Consider the following 16,149-nt stretch of genomic DNA (forward strand, 5'->3'; position numbering starts at 1 on the left):
GCTTACGTTTGCCTTGTATTGTGGCAAATGATGTCAGTTTTCCACTTGTAATCGTGACAAACTTTCCTTTCCACCCTCCACCGATATTAGTACCAGGAGAGTCAATGGACTACAAAGGCAATTGTAAAAACACGAAGTGAATAACTACTTGGGGAGCGGAGTGGGTCCGGCAGAGACAAGGCCAAGGGTAGGGAACGTGAAGGGACCTCGGGCCCAGGGGCCCCTCTACCTCACCTTCCTGAGTTCTGCCCAGGCCCTTCTGCCTCCATTCAGGCATCGTTCAAGGCCAGATCCCCAGGCCCAGCGGCCGGCCTCAGACCTTCAGACTCAGATTAATGCTGAGCTGAGGCTGCCCGCAGGCCTCACGGAGAGCAGAGGATGGAGATACGGAGCAAGGGGGGCACTCTCTGACTATTGGTCTGTCCAGCTCAGGGGCAGAAGGCGGCAGTGTTCCAGGAGCCCCTGACAGAGCGAAAGAGGCAAGTCTCTCTTCCAGGGACCCACTCGAAGCCAAAGCTGCACCCATTCCCGCTCCCAGAGCTACATGGCTTTCCCTGAACCAGAGAGAAGTCAGGAGGCTCATAGCACATGCCTCTAGACAGATGGAGGCAGAGATGAGAGGCCCCTTCCCTGCAGCCCCCCAGCCCCCCCCACCCAAGCACTCCCAGTCCTCTTGGCGAGCTCAGCGCCCCTCCTCATGGGGCCTTCCTGGGTCTCTCACCCACCAAACTGAAAGCACTTGGCATCTCCACTGCCAGGTGCCCCCAGACTCCCCAGCCCACCCAAAATTCTGTTTCCACACTCATCTCCCCATCCCTCAAATGTGACGGCCCAGAGCAGCAGGCTCTCCCGGCCAGCTCCTGCCTACTTAGACCCCTCACTCCACAGGGGCCAACATGAGCATCGGATCGGCACAGCCTGGCACCCAAACCTTCCAGCCACCTGACGCCTGGCCCAGGTCCTCAGGGTGCCTTGGCCCCTAGAGGGGCTCAAGATTGGGGAGGAGCTGGCCCTCGAGAGCCTCTCTGGTCATCTGGGTCCTGAACAACCCCAACTGGCTGCGCCAGAGCCACCAGCGGCCAGCTGTCCCCAACTCTGCTTGGCTTCCCTGAATTCTGCTTCAGGACAGCTCTGCTGTAAATAGTACAAGCCTAGTGAACCCAGAGCCTCAGCTTTGGGCTTGAGAATGCAACCCTCAGTGTGGTCCCACCTCTCTGGAAGGCAAACGGTTCCTTCCTGACAGTTGGCAAGAAATAGGGGTGAAGGGGAGGTGGTTCCTGAGCCTACGGGTAGAAGGCATCTCCCTCCTCAGGCCATGGGAACCCCTTGTTAAGACACCCCACAAGCTGTGTGCACTATCTGACCCTCAGGGCTCCTCTTGGCATTGTCCAGGCATAGCCTCAGCCCCTCGTGGGGGGCCCCTGTACCCTCTCCGGGCCCCGACAGCTGTTGGCACAGTCGGGCCCACCCTGGTACCAGGGGACAGTCTTGGCTAAAAGCCTCCAGAAAGGGGAGTGTGAGAAAAGAACCAGAGAGGGGGCCAAGAGGGCAGGTCCCCGGCCGCTCCCGCAGGAGGGGCAGGAGGTGGGGAGGGGGCTACCTGAGAGGGTTGCCGCCAGCAATCCAGCCACTGCGAAGAAAAGACTCATGCCTGGTGCCATCTCCGACTGCTATGCGTGCCCGCTGGTGGGAAGCAGCATCCTAGGGCCAGGAGCTGGACAGGACCCTGAGTGCCCCTCACACCCGCTCTGCCCTGGGCTGCTCCCCGTGTGAATGTCTTTCTCTGCAGGAGAAAGCACCCCCCCTCTGCACGCATGCGGCCAAGCCCAGCCTCTGTGCCTCTCGCGCCTCTGTGCTCTGCTTGTGGTTTTGGTCTCCAGGAAGCCAGGCTGGTACTATAGGTAAGGAGGGCCCAGCTGCCTCGACTGTGAGCCCACCATGCCTGGCTGAAGCCCAAGAGTCAGAATCATACACACACACTTCGGGGTCCCCTAAAAAAAGAGGGAAGTGGAGGGGGCAGGCCTCATTCCTGGAGAACTGGCACACAGTAAGCAGGTGCTCCGACCGTACAGAGTGGAAGAGTGAATGAGTAACCCACTGTCGATCCTCTTCCAGGGGATCTGGCTTTCATGGGATCGAATCCCAAGCTTTACCTTGTCCTTCAGTGCAAAGATGGCTGGGAACGAGGAGAGGAGGGCGTGGCCTTGCACTTTCAAATGGGAGGGCTTCGGGAAGGGTCTGAGAGATGGTTTTCTGCCACCCTCTTCTGCAGGCCGCCCCATCCCCAGAGGTGGCACTGAAAGCTCCCGTTACCCCCCCCCCCCACCCCTGGGTCCTGGGCTGGGCATTCATTCCTCTGTGGGGGGGGGGGGGAAGGCCCAGGAGCTGGGCCCAGAAGGATGAGCACGATTTCAACAGGCAGCGATGGGCTAGAAGCAGCAACAGGAGCTGAGAGGCAGAGGGCTTTGCAAGGGCAGAGGCAGGCAGCCCAGAGCTGGTCAGGAAAGGCTGAGTTGTCCGGTTGGGCTGCAGTGGACACGGGGAAGGAGGCAGAGAATAAGTGTATTTCATTCACCTCAGTGCTCCCTACGGGGACTCAGTCGATGCCAAATAAATGTTGTTGAGTGAACGAAGGAACAGATCCCTTAATTTGGTTGTCCAAACAGAACCCTTGACCCCAAAGGAGACTGGATCTTTCCTTCCCCATTATGACTCCATCTCTCCGATTCACCTGGCTTGACCTGATGCTTCCCTCGTCCTGGTTTGTCTTCATCTCCCCACCTGTGGGATGGGGCGGGGGGCGTCTGAAGCTGCAGGTTTTGGAGCCTCAGGGAACCAGCACCCCACCCCCCCACCCCCCTCTGGTAAACCCTACCCAGCCCTGCAGGATGGATGACGTTCTGGCACCAGCTGAGGCTGCCCTCTTGTGGAAGGATCTGGTAGCACAGGCAGCAGATGGGCACCTCCAGCCTCCATTTTCAATTCTATTCAGCAACAAGGTCACTCTAAAGCCATCTTGGTTTGGGGGCTCTGGAGGAAGAGAGGAAACGCCATCCCCGCCCTTAAGGAACAGGTAGTTCACAAGCACAGGTGACCAACGGCAGGCCAGGGCAAAATGAACACAATGGGCAGTCTCCTGCTGTGAGCAGTGTCCTGGGAGTCACACATTTGATGGGGCAGGAAAGAGGGCTAGACTTCTGTTTCTGGCAGCACAGCAGATGGAACATGCGGAAAAGTCCTCTGGAAACAAAACACGCAGGCTCACACAAAGTTGGATAAAAATATTTTAAAACAGGAGTTCCTGTTGTGGCACAGCAGAAATGAATCCGACTAGGAACCATGAGGTTGCGGGTTCGATCCCTGGCCTCGCTCAGTGGGTTAAGGATCTGGTGTTGCTGTGAGCTGTGGTGTAGGTCGCAGACACAGCTCAGATCTGGCGTGGCTGTGACTGTGGTGCAGGCTGGCAGCTACAGCTCCGATTCAACCCCTAGCCTGGGAACCTCCATATGCCGCAGGTGCGGCCCTAAAAGGACAAAAGACAAAAAAAAAATGTAAACCATCTTTAGACATGGCTAGCACAGGCGGCAAGAGATTAAAGACAATTATCAGAGGCCAAAAATGACATGAAAGAACACATCCAAAAAGATCACTGAGCAGAAGCAGAGGTTGGCCTGCAGATCCCAGGTGGCCAAGAATTTCAGTTTAACGGAAATGAAGTGGAAAAACAGAATCAGGAACCACCCACTTAAAGCAAGACAAGGAAAAGGTACGCCCACAGTGGATGACCTAGGACAGAAAAGCCCCTGCAAGGGAGCTGACCCAGAACCTACTAGGCTCACCTGGACCCTGAGTGGAAACAAAAGGAATGTCAACCCTGAATTCCCCAAACCACCAGGAGGCCCCCACATGGGCCTGGAGATGGAATTCACGGCACAAAATAAACAAATTAAACAAAAAAAAACAACAACAGGAGAACTTAAAGAAGTGCAGCCAGTCATTTCCTAGGCACTTGGCAGAAACAAATGGGAAAATCCTCCCTGGAGTAACATACCTTAAACTGAGGCCTCGAAGAATCCCCACTGAAAAGGTTCCCAGGAACATGAGTTCACATGCCAAGAAAAACAAAAATTATAAAATGCAAGACACAAGGGTATTAGACAGAGTCTCTAGAGAAACAGAACTAGTAGGATTATGCATATGTGTATGTATATGTATGTGTGTGTGTATATCACACACACACACATACAAATATTTATTAGATTTATTATAGGGGTTGGCTTATGTGATTTTGGAGGCTAAGAAGTCCCAAGAGCTCAGCTGGGAAGCTGCACACTCAGGAGAGCTGGAGATGCACTTTTAGTCTAAGTCTGAAAGTCTGAGAACCAATAGAGCTGACGGTGTAAGTTCCAGTCTGAGTCTTGAGTCCATAAGCAGGAGAAGATCAGTGTCCCAGATCAGAGACAAGCAGAGAGAGACAATCCTCTCCGACCCAGCCCTTTTGGGTCCATTCAGACCTTCTGTGGGTTCAACAAGGACCCCCTCCCCCAACACTGGAGAGGGCAACCTGCTTTGCTCAGTCTATCAATGCAAATGTGACTTTCATCCAGAAACACTCACTTGGAATACTGTTTAACCAGATAGCTGGGCACCCTATGGCCCAGTCAAGTTGGTGTATAAAATTAACTATCACCACAAGACATTTTAAGTGAGAATTACATATAGCAGTAAACCATAGACTCAATCCTGCAAAAACTTTGGATGTTAGAATTAAGGTATACATAATATAAAATAAGGATGTTTCATATGCCTAAAGAACTAAAAGTTGGTCATCAAAGGTATAGAAAATGTATGAGACTATTTAAGTGATTAGGAAGATTTGGGGGAAAAATAGTACTTTTATAAATGAAAAATACAGTCTTCCAAACTAGCAATCCAATGGACAGATCAAACAGCAGAATAACATGGCAGCAGAGAGAACTTGTGAGCTAGAAATCCATCTGAAGAATTTATGCAAAATGCAGCATTGAGAGACAAAGCGATGGAAAATACAAAACAGAGGTTAAGAGACATAGAAGATGGAACAAGGACTTGAGTAGATCTGAACAGAAATTTCCAGAATTGATGAAAGACTCAATCCTCAAATCCTGGAAGCTCCCCTAACTCACACATGCTAAATAAAAAGAAATCTACACCAAACACCTAAGGTAGCAAAATCAATAGAGAGGAGATGAACTATAAAGTAGACAGACAGCTAATTTTTTCATGTCAATAATTGAAGCCAGAGGACAGTGGAACAGCATTTCAAAGGGCTAAGAGAAAAATGTCTGTTGAATACATTTTAAGAACGGGGTTGAATAGACATATTTTCAGATAAAAATTGAAAGCATTTACAACAGAGCCTCACAAAAGGAATTCCTAAAAGATGTTCTTCAAGGACAGTAAAAACAACCCTAGAAAGAAAGTATAAGATTCAAGTAGGAATAGTGATCCAAGGAATAAGTGAATATGGAGATAAATTAAATAAACACTGGTGGTATAAAACAATTGCAAGAAAGCCTAATTAGTTGGGTTAGAAAAAAAAGGATAAAGAACCAGGAACTTTGCTGTACAGCAGAAATTGACAGAACTTTGTAAATCAACTATAACAAAAATTTTATTTTTTTGTTTAATTTAATTTAATTTTTTGCTTTTTAGCGCCACACCCATGGCATATGGAAGTTCCCAGACTAGAGGTAGAATCGGAGCTGCAGTTGCCGGCCTACACCACAGCCACAGCAACTCAGGATCCAAGCCTCAACTGCAAACTACACTACAGCTCACGGCAACTCCAGATCCTTGACCCACTGAGCAAGGCCATGGATCACACACACTTGCTCGTGGATACTAGTCAGATTTGCTTCTGCTGCACCACAACGGGAACTCCAAATTTGTTTTTAAAGATAAAGAACCAGGAAATGATAGCAAATGATTTGGTAAGTAATGATTAGAATTTAAAAGGTCTATTATTTGCAGAAGCACAAAATTTTAACTAGCTTCTGATTTTGCTAAATTAAATGTGTATGTTAACTTAGCAGAGCAATTAGTGGAGAAAGCCTCCTATAAAACCAAAAAAGGAAGGGAAAAGAAATGAAATAAGAAAGGCAGCACAAACAGAAGGATGGGTAGGTTCCAGCAGTTAGAGGCAGGTATAGGCTGGTGAGAGGGGTGCTCCTGGCAGAGCACACAGGGTAAGTAGAGGCAGGATGGCATGGTGGAAGCATCTCGGGGAACTGATATGATACATCTGAAACAGCCCATATTTCATGGACAAGGAGCCCTGAACAGGAAGCTGGAAGGTGTACACAGCTGGGTGCCCAAATCTAAGTGTTCATTTTTATAACTCTTGGAGCCAGGACTTTTTGAATTCAGTTTGCAAGAACACCTTGTGTTTCTTTGCCTCCTGTGGACAACTCAGGCATTTTTCATCCACACTGTATCTTTCTCCTGACCAGAAGGAAGGGAGGTTCTGGAACTGCACTCCTGGCCAAGCAACACAGGGGATAGTCTAATGCTGATGCTGGAGTTCCCCTGTGGCTCAGTGGGTTAAGGATCTGGTGTTGCCACTGCGGTGGCATGGGTCCTTGCTGTGGCATGGGTTCCATCCCTGGCCCTGGAACTTCCATGTGCCATAGGCGTGGCCAAAATGATAATAATACTAATGCTGATTGATACTTAGTGAGCGCTTCCTATTGTGCTAAACGCTCTACATGGGCTTTCCCTCCCTCACTTCTCACAACAACCCAACTAAATGGGCACCATCCTTAACACAGCCTTGCAGATAAGGAAACAGAAGTTAGGGAGGTAGTTTGCTCAAGATCTCACAGCTGAGACGTGGTAGGGCCAGGCTTTGAACTCAGGTCTGTCTAACCCAAGAGCCTGAGCTCTAAACACAGGCAATTCAGCCTAGCTGGGGGAGGGGGAGTCCTCACCTAGACAACGGCAAAGACTGGCTGAAACAGGGCACCTCTGCCAGGAAAGCCTCTGGCTCTAGGGGACTCTGCACTCTGGACCAGCCCTGCTTCCAGCCCAAGTCGAGCCCACTCCTCAGTCTTGAGTCCTGAGATGCCTCTCTCCTGACCACAATCCTCAAACGAGCCACAGTCAACCTTTGCCTCTCCTGAGGTCCAGCGTTTTCTACCACAGTCCAAATATTCAGCCCCTAAATGTACGTACATCAACCCTCATCACTTAGTCACTCATTCAAACAACTTCTTCAGGTGTTCTAGGTACTGGGGGTTCAGCAATGAACAAAACAGACCCCCCCATTTTTTTTAATAAAGCCTTTTTTTTGTTTTTATAAAGTTCATCTTTTAGTGGTTAAGTCTCGTAATAGACAATAAACAAAATGAATGAGTAGATTATATGGAGGAAATGCATAGCGCTGAGGAAGGGAGGTTAGGGGTGCCAGGAAGGGGTGACAATTTTAGACAGAGTAGTATCTAAGCCTGCCCCCACCCCCCAAATAGAGCCTTGCTTGCAGGTAGGTTATTTGGGCATCTGATCCCAGGGAGAGGGGAACGAGAAGGCGTGAAAGAGGAAAAGGAGGAACATCAGTGGAAGGATGCACCATTGAGTTGGCCACACTATGTGCAACGAGGGTTCAATCTCAGGTTCATGCGTGGTTCTCAGAAATGTCCACCCCATGGGTCCCCTCCATTCCTGCCACCCACTGCACTGGCACCGGTGTGGCCAAAGGAAAGACCCTGAGAACACTCGCAGGAAAAGCCATCAAGCCCCCTTGATTGTTGGAAGTCTCCCTGTGTACACCTTCTCTGCAAGGTATTAACCAAAGACAAAGCTCTGCAGGCTGTGTGCCCACTTCCGGAGACCCGTCCCCATGCCTCTACCTCCAGCATCCTTGTCTCTGATTTTCCAGGCTTGCTCCTGCCAGGTTGCCTCCCAGGAGTCCATGCATATCCTCTTTTCCTTCCACGGGCCGTGGTACTCTCGCATCTCAGCCCGCTGGGAGCACTTGCCTTCCTCATCGTCCTTTAGAATCGCCTCTAAGTGAGGCTGTAATGCAGCTTCTGTCCATTTTTTTTTTTTTCTTTTGTCCTCTTAGGGCCACACCCGCAGCATATGAAAGTTCCCAGGCTGGGGGTCAAATTGGAGCTGCAGGCCTACGCCACAGCCACAGCCACTCCAGACCCGAGCCGAGTGTGTGACCTACACAGCAGTTCATGGCAACACTGGAACCTTAACCCACTGAGGGAGGCCAGGGATCCAACCCGTGTCCTCATGGGTACTCGTTGGGTTTGTTATGGCCGAGCCACAATGGGAACTCCTTCTGTCCATTTCTAATTAGTAACAACCTATCATGCGGTGCCATTTGGGAACCAGGCCTGAGGTTTCCCTTCCTCCAACAGGGATCTCTCCCTTGTGGTCAGAGGTGTGAGTTAAAAGAGAAACATGGAAACAACAGAGCTGGGGACCTTTGCTTTATGTGACTTATATGCACCTTCGGGACCTATTTGGGCCTGAAGCTGTACGGTGAGTCGCTGCTACCCTCTTCCTGGATCTTACAACCTGGTGTGTATGATCATACCCAGATCAGGACTTATCCTCAGGCACAGTCTCTGCCAGGGCCCAGGAGCTTGCCAGGAGATGACTTTCAAATGACAAGTGGTACTATGTGGCAGGGGTTGTAGCGTTGCTCCAGGACCCTAAAGGCTTGTGCTGCAAATCCTTTTCTTTTTAAGGGCCACACTGCAGCATATGGATGTTCCCAGGTTTGGGGTCGAATCAGAGCTGCAGCTGCCAGCCTACGCCACAGCCACAGTAACATGGGATCTAAGCCCCATCTGTGACCTACCCCAAAGCTTTCAGCAACTCCAGACCCTTAACTCACTGAGCGAGGCCAGGGATCAGACCTGCATTCTCATGGATACCAGTGGGGTTTTAAACCTGCTGAGCCACGACAGAAACTCCCTGCAAAATCTCCTCCTTTAGAGCCTTCCAGAGATGCCACACAGCATCCTTAGCCATCTTGGTGTCTCTGGCTCCGATTAAACTATATGAGTCTTATGGTCAGGAGGGCACAGTGGTTTGCACTCTGCCTGGACCTGCTGCAAGCACCTTCTCTTCTCTTACTCTGAGTCCCACTCAGAATGGGTTAAATAGTCAGTACAGAATCCTCAAAAATGACATACATTCCAAAGTCCAAGCAGCCCCACCATGTACTTAGTGGTAGGGGATGTAAGGTGTAAAAAAGCTTGTTCTTTACCCCAGAAGGGGTCCCAGCACACCTCAGACGTTTGGACTGCCCCCCAATCTTCCTCAATAGGGCAGCCACCTAAATCTTTGTGGGGTTTACCTCCAATCTGTCAGCACAAATAGGGCAGCAGCTCTCAACCTTTTTGGTCCCAAGCCCTCTTCACATTCTTAGAAACTATCAAGGGGAGTTCCCGAGGTGGCACAGCAAAAATGAATCCAACTAGTATCCATCAGGATGCAGGTTTGATCCCTGGCCTCACTCTGTGAGATAAGGATCCAGCATTGCTGTGAGCTGTGGTATAAGTTGCTGATGAGGCTCGGATCTGGCATTGCTGTGGGCTGGAAGCTGCATTTCCAATTTGACCCCTAGCCTAAGAACTTCCATATGCCTTGGGTGTAGCCCTGAAAAGAAAAAAGAAGAGGAAGGGAGGAAGGGAGGACAAAAGAAGCAAGAAAGAACGAAAGGAAGAAGAAAGAAAGGAAGGAAGAAAAATTATCAAGGACCCCCAGGAACCGTTGTTTATGTGAATTATAGCTATCCATATTTACCATGATAGAAATTAAACTGAGAATTTAAAATAATTATATAATTCATTTAAAAAATAACGACAATAATTTCATTGCATGTCAACATAAATAAAGCTTTTCATGAAAACTTGATACATATATGCTACCTCCCCCCAGTTATTGGGAAGGGTAGCATTGCGTTACATGCTTAAAAATGTCTCTAATATCTGACTTTATCACAAACCCTTGGATTCTCCTATCTCTTCTTCATTCAATCTGCTGCGAGATGTTGTTTTGGATGAAGTATATGGGAAAAAATCTGGCCTCGTGATACGCAGTTGGAAGAAGAAGGAGGATTTTAATAGCCTTTTAAGGTAATTTTAGTCTTCTCCTACAAAACTTGACAAGTGATAGTTTCTAAAGGTTAGATGCAATATGGGATCTGAAATCACATTAGTGAACATTAAGGCACAGTTAAATTAAAATCCATTGGTCTGTCTTGCACTTTGAATGGGTCTTTTATCCATGCATGATTTTGAAATAACATGCCCTGGTCCTTCTGGAACATACTAATTCATAGAGTTATACAGATATTCCAGATGTTGACATATTATGCAATGTAAAAAAAAAAATCACACTCATTAATATCATCTCTGATCCCATCAGGAAACTAAGTATTGGGAGGCTGTCAAGATCACTGTGGCAAAGACTAATTCCTAAAATTCCAATTTTCCCTGAAAAGCTCCAATGTCATCACTGGCAACAAATATTATCGGTTATTTTCTTTGAAGTGGCACGCTCACTTCATTGATTTTCAAAAAACTCTCTGCCAAATCCTTAAGTCAGAATAAGCATAGTTTCAAGTAAAGTTGATGTTCCATGAAGGAAAAAAAAAATCAACTAGTTCAGATGGCAAATCAAACACAATCGCACAATTGCTCTTCCTGGAGCCAACCACTGTACTGCAATATTCAGCAGAAGTGTTTTATGCTCACTCTTCATTTTGTCACATAGAATATTAAAAATCTGTGTAGGCAAAAATTGTGATTCAATAGTAATGATTTCGACTGCTTGCTTAAGGATGTTCTTAAGTGAAACTAGCAAAAAAATTTTTTTTCTATTTTTACTCTGAGTGCATGGGGGTGAAGAATTCAAGAATTCTACTAGTAGGAGTGGATTAAAAATCCAACAGCAGTGGCTCGGGTCGCTGCAGAACTGTGGGTTTGATCCCCAGCCCGGAGCAGTGGGTTAAAGGATCTGGTGTCTCAGCTGTGGCTTGGATTCAATCCCTGGCCCAGGGAACGTCCATATGGTGTGGGTGCAGCCATTAAAAAAAAAAGAAGAAGAAGAAGAAGAAGGATTCTACTAGTAGAATTTAATGCCCCTGTTTTGGTTTATGCTAAGACACCAGTAGTTTTTCCTATCATTGCTTTTGTACCAGGCAAATTACGAATCCATACTTTTTAAAATTTTTCTCTTTTTAGGGCTGCACCTATGGCATATGGAAGTTCCCAGGCTAGGGGTTAAATTTGAGCTGCAGCAGCTGGCCACAGCCACAGTCATAGCCGCGCCAGATCTGAGCCACATCTGTGACCTATGCTGAAGCTTGCAGCAATGCCGGATCCTTAACCCACAGAGCAAGTACTGGGATCGAACCCACATCATCATGGATGCTAAGTTGGATTCTTAACCTGCTGAGCCACTAAGGAACTTCTGTCTCCAAACTTTTATGAAAATAGTTTTGACCTCATCGATCCTTGGAAGGGTGTTAGGGACCCATTAGTGTTCCCTGGACCTCACTTTGAGAACTGCTGGTTCTGTGGGAAGGATGCTCAAAATTGAAAACCAGCATCTTGAATATCCTAGCTCTTCTCCTAAGCTCCGAGGGTGACAGAGAAGTCCTCTCAGAGGAGCAGCCTTATGGAGATTTGACAACCAGGAGGAGCTGCCCAATTGTCTTTCCCACGGGCAGGATTTCAAGGCCATTCCCCCTTCCTGATCACTGCCCAGTGAATTTTGAAAAGAGGTACCCACTGAAGCCTACTCTCCATATTGGGCCTGATCAGCCTGGAGTCGAACATGACCACCAAGGCTCTTTTTTTTGTCCTACTAGCACTAAGCCACATCATCCTGGGCCTTTCTAGATGGGTCTGGGATCCCAAGAAGAGACTCCTACAACCTGGTGTCTCTCACCTGGCAGAGGACTGTCAGGAAGTCCTGGGAGAAGCCACTGCCACCAGCCATCCCCAGCTTGCAGGCCAGGGCCGTCCCTGCCTTTCTCATGTCCACCAGCAGCTGCAGCTCGATGCTTAGGTGAAAAGCTCCTTCACCAGCCTCCAAGGGAGGAATCTGCAGGGCCGCTTCGTGCATCGCCACACTAGACACTGTGGGGGAGGTGGGGGGAGAGGCGGCCACCGCTTGGCTCCATGTGGGCCCAGAGTTGCCAGACTCTCCCCAATTTCAAGAGCACCCAGAAGTCCTGGGTTTCTTTTTTTAATTTTTTATTAAAGTATAGTTGATTTACAATGTTGTATCAATTTCTGCTGTACAGCAAATTGACCCAGACAAATATATATATATATATATATATATATATATACACACACACACGCATACATTTTTTTCTTATACTCTCTTCCATCATGTTCTATCCCGAGATCGGATATAGTTCCCTTTACTGTCCAATAGGACCCCATTACTCATCCATTCTAAACCCAAACTCCCAGTCCCTCCCACTCCCTCCCCATCCCCCTTAGCAACCACAAGTCTGTTCTTCAGGTCGTGACTCTGTTTCGGTTCTGTAGATAGGTTCCTTGGTGCCACAATTTAGATTTCATATACAAGTGATATCATATGGTATTTGTCTTTCTCTTTCTGACTTCACTTCACTTAGTGTGAGAATCTCTCGTTGCATCGATGTTGCTGCAAATGGCATTATTAGATTCTTTTTATGGCTGAGTAGTATTCCATTGCGTGTATGTACCACATCTTCTTAATCCATTCTTCTGTCGATGGACATTTAGGTTGTTTCCATGTCTTGGCTATTGCGAATAGTGCTGCTATGAACATAGGGTGCATGTGTCTTGTTGAATTGTAGTTTTGTCCGGGTATATGCCCAGGAGTGGGATTGCTGGGTCATACGGTAGTTCTATATTTAGTTTTCTGAAGAACCTCCATACTGTTTTCCATAGTAGTTTTACCAATTTACATTCCCACCAACAGTGTAGGAGGGTTCCCTTTTCTCCACACCCTCTCCAGCATTTGTTATTTGTAGACTTATTAATAAGACCATTCTGACTGGTATGAGGTGGTACCTTATTGCAGTTTTGATCTGCATGTCTCCAAATTAGTGATGTTGAGCAGAAATCCTGATTTTCATGTGAACATGTCTGAGGTTTTAGGGACCTAAATTTAAACCTTTTTTTTTTCAGTTAAAAAAAAAAAAGAACAAAAACGTCACATCCCAGAACCAAATGCTATGTGGGCCAAACCACATGTGTCTGGATCATAGTCATGGGCCACTGGCTCTGGATCTCCTCGGTCGGAAATCCTGCTCTCCAGCCCTTTGCACGGGTCGTGGATGTAAACACGTGCCTCAGTGGTAGTCACCCATCTTCAGAATGCTACTTCTGCTGTCTGCGAGAGGCAAATTGCCCCTACTCAGCTAAGCAGGTCTCAGGGACTTTCCCCAGTCGCCCCACCCTAGTTCCTGGTCCCCACACCCCTGGGGGATGGAGACTGACAGCAAGGAAGAAACTGCACTTTTCTTTGATGCTTCCCTCTCCTGGCTGTGCTCTGCTGGCCATGCTGTTTTCAGGACCTTCCTTTCATCCCCCACCCCCTGAAAGTCCCTGGTGGTAGGTCGGTATTCTCATTTGCAAGGCTCAGCCCTCTGGGATGGCATTCGTCACATCTTCCACCCTAGTGACCTTGCGAAGAGAGGACAGAGCTGAGTCTGAAAAGGGACATGTGCTTTGTCAGCACACTCTGGTGATGCTGAGGTTCCTCCAAGGAGAGGTGGACACAGCTTGGTCAGAGCACCTGGGAGAGACTGGGAGACTCCCGTCTTCCCATCTCTGCCCACCTCATCCAGAGCACTTGTCCTTGACCGGAGTGGCTGAAACAGAACCCAGGGTGGAGAGCACTGCTTTTTCTCCATCGCCCGCATTACCTGTACCCCTGAATGGGCTTGTCCCCTCCATCACGACTTGGCTTCTTACCTGATAGGAAAGTTTAACAACCCAGATTTGGGTGATATCTACAGCTTTTGCAAGACTCCATTTATTTTAGCTTTTAGCCTTCCTGAGGCTGTTCTTACAAACCTTGCCCTGGGACACTCTTTCCATTTACATACTCAACTAGTATTAATTGAGTACCTACTACTTGCCAAGCACGGGCAGTCATTAGGCTAAAAAAGGGAAAAGTTAGACAAGCTTCTTCAACAGATAGTGCTGGAAAAGCTGAGCATATGATCCAGCAGTCATGCTCCTTGATATTTATCCAAAGACGCTGAAAATGTATATCCAGGGAGTTCCCTGGTGACTTAGCAGTTAAGGTGTTGTCACTGCTGTGTTGTGGGTTCAAGCCTTGGCCCAGGAACTTCCACAGGCTGCAAGTGTGGCCAAAAAAAAAAAAAAGAGAGAGAGAGAGAAAAGGTACATCTACACAAAAACCTGCACACAATGTTCTAGAAGCTTTATTCATAATTGCCCAAACTTGGAAACATCCAAGATGTCCTTCAGCAGATGAATGGATAAATAAACAGTGGTCCATCAGACAATAAAATATAATTTAGCGCTGAAAACAAATGAGCTATCAAGCCACAAAAAGGCCTGGAGGCACCTTGAATGCATATTCCTAATGAAAGAAGCCAATTTCAAAAAGCTACATACTATATGACTCCAACTATGCGACATTCTGGAAAAGGCAAAACTATGGAGACAATAAAAAGATCAGTGGGAATTTCCATTGTGGTTCAGTGGTACTGCACCCAACTGGTATCCACGAGGATACAGGTTCAATCCCTGGCCTCCTCAGTGGGTTAAGGATCCAGCATTACCATAAGACGTGGTGTAGGCGCCACAGACGCAGCTCAGATCCCACATTGCTGTGGCTGTGGCTGTGGCTGTGGCTGTGGCTGGCAGCTACAGCTCTGATTTGACCCTTAGCCTGGGAACCTCCATATGTTGTGGATGCCGCCAAAAAAGACAGAAAAGAAGGAAGGAAGGAAGGAAGGAAGGAAGGAAGGAAGGAAGGAAGGAAGGAAGGAAGGAAGGAAGTTAGTTCAACAAGGTCCTTGACTCAATGGAACTTCTATTCTACTGAAAGAGAAAACTAGTCATTGAACGAGTCTTACATGCTCCGAAGACATTAAAACAGGACAATGTGACAGAGGATGCTGAAAATCCAGTAGGCAACTACTTAGACAGGATGATTGGGGAAGGTTCCTGCGAAGAGGAGACATTCCAGCCAAGACCTACATAGAGAGAAGAGGCCAGTCATGCAAAGATCTGGAAGAAAAGCAGTTCTGGCAGAAATAACCGCAGAGACCAAGGCCCTGAGGTAGGAAGGGCCTTGGCACAGGTGGGAAACCTAAAGACGGTTGTTATGGCTGAACTTGACTGGACATGGGGCTGTGTGATGTTGGAAGAGGCCAGGGGCCAGATCCTGTGGGGCTTTTAGGTCAGGGTGAAGGCTGGCCTTTTCTCTTCCTTTTTTTTTTTTTTTTTTGTCCCAATCCTTTTAAGGCCCCACCTGGGGGCATATGGAAGTTGCCAGGCTAAGGGTAGACTCGGAGCTGCAGCTGCCAGCCTATACCACAGGCATGGCAACTCGGGGTCCGAGCCACATCTGCGACCTATACCACAGCTTGGGGCAATGCTGGATACGAAACCCACACAGCGAGGCCAGGGATTGAACCCAAGTCCTCATGGATACTAGCCGGGTTCGTTACCACTCAGTCACGAGGGGAACTCCCAGGCTGGCTTTTAATCCAAGTGTGTGGAAGGGCTCTGAGAAGGGGAGGGCTGAGGCCTGACTTTGATTTCATCTGAGGTCAGTCTCTCTCAATCTCGACTCACTTGTGGGTCCCCTATGGCGCCACAAACTTCTTAAAGGTGCCCCCACTTCCTTCCTCTCAACAGCATTTGCACAATCTGAATTGCATCCAAGAGCTTCCTCTGTCACTCAGGAGCCCAGGCAGTGGTTCCCTCCTAGTTCAGCTACCATGAACCAGTGCCCTAGCCTCTGGGCCCCTCCACTGGGCCTCAGACTCTGCATCCACCAAGTGGGCGAGTAGGACCTAAGGATGCCTGTGGCCTTTCCCTTCTAACATTCTAGCTTTGGATTATGACTGCAAGAGGATGCAGGGAAAGCGGGATGCCAGGGGGA

General features: G+C 48.2%; 1 protein-coding gene across 7 annotated transcripts in view; it reads right to left on the minus strand.

The window, feature by feature from the left end:
* Nucleotides 1–1,807, minus strand: part of CD6 (CD6 molecule) — a 47,348-nt gene extending 45,541 nt beyond the window's left edge. For 3 of the 7 annotated variants that reach the window (XM_047775612.1, XM_047775610.1, XM_047775613.1), the window contains exon 1: nt 1,601–1,807. In XM_047775612.1, the coding sequence (XP_047631568.1) occupies nt 1,601–1,661 (61 nt within the window). In that variant the 5' untranslated portion in view covers nt 1,662–1,807. The remainder of the gene's footprint in view (nt 1–1,600) is intronic. The other 4 variants (XM_047775615.1, XM_047775614.1, XM_047775609.1 and 1 more) reach the window with 2 other exon arrangements.
* Between the last annotated feature and the right edge of the window lie 14,342 nt (nt 1,808–16,149).

The sequence above is a fragment of the Phacochoerus africanus genome, chromosome 4, assembly GCF_016906955.1.
Source record: "Phacochoerus africanus isolate WHEZ1 chromosome 4, ROS_Pafr_v1, whole genome shotgun sequence".
NCBI classification, from domain to species: Eukaryota; Metazoa; Chordata; class Mammalia; order Artiodactyla; family Suidae; genus Phacochoerus; species Phacochoerus africanus.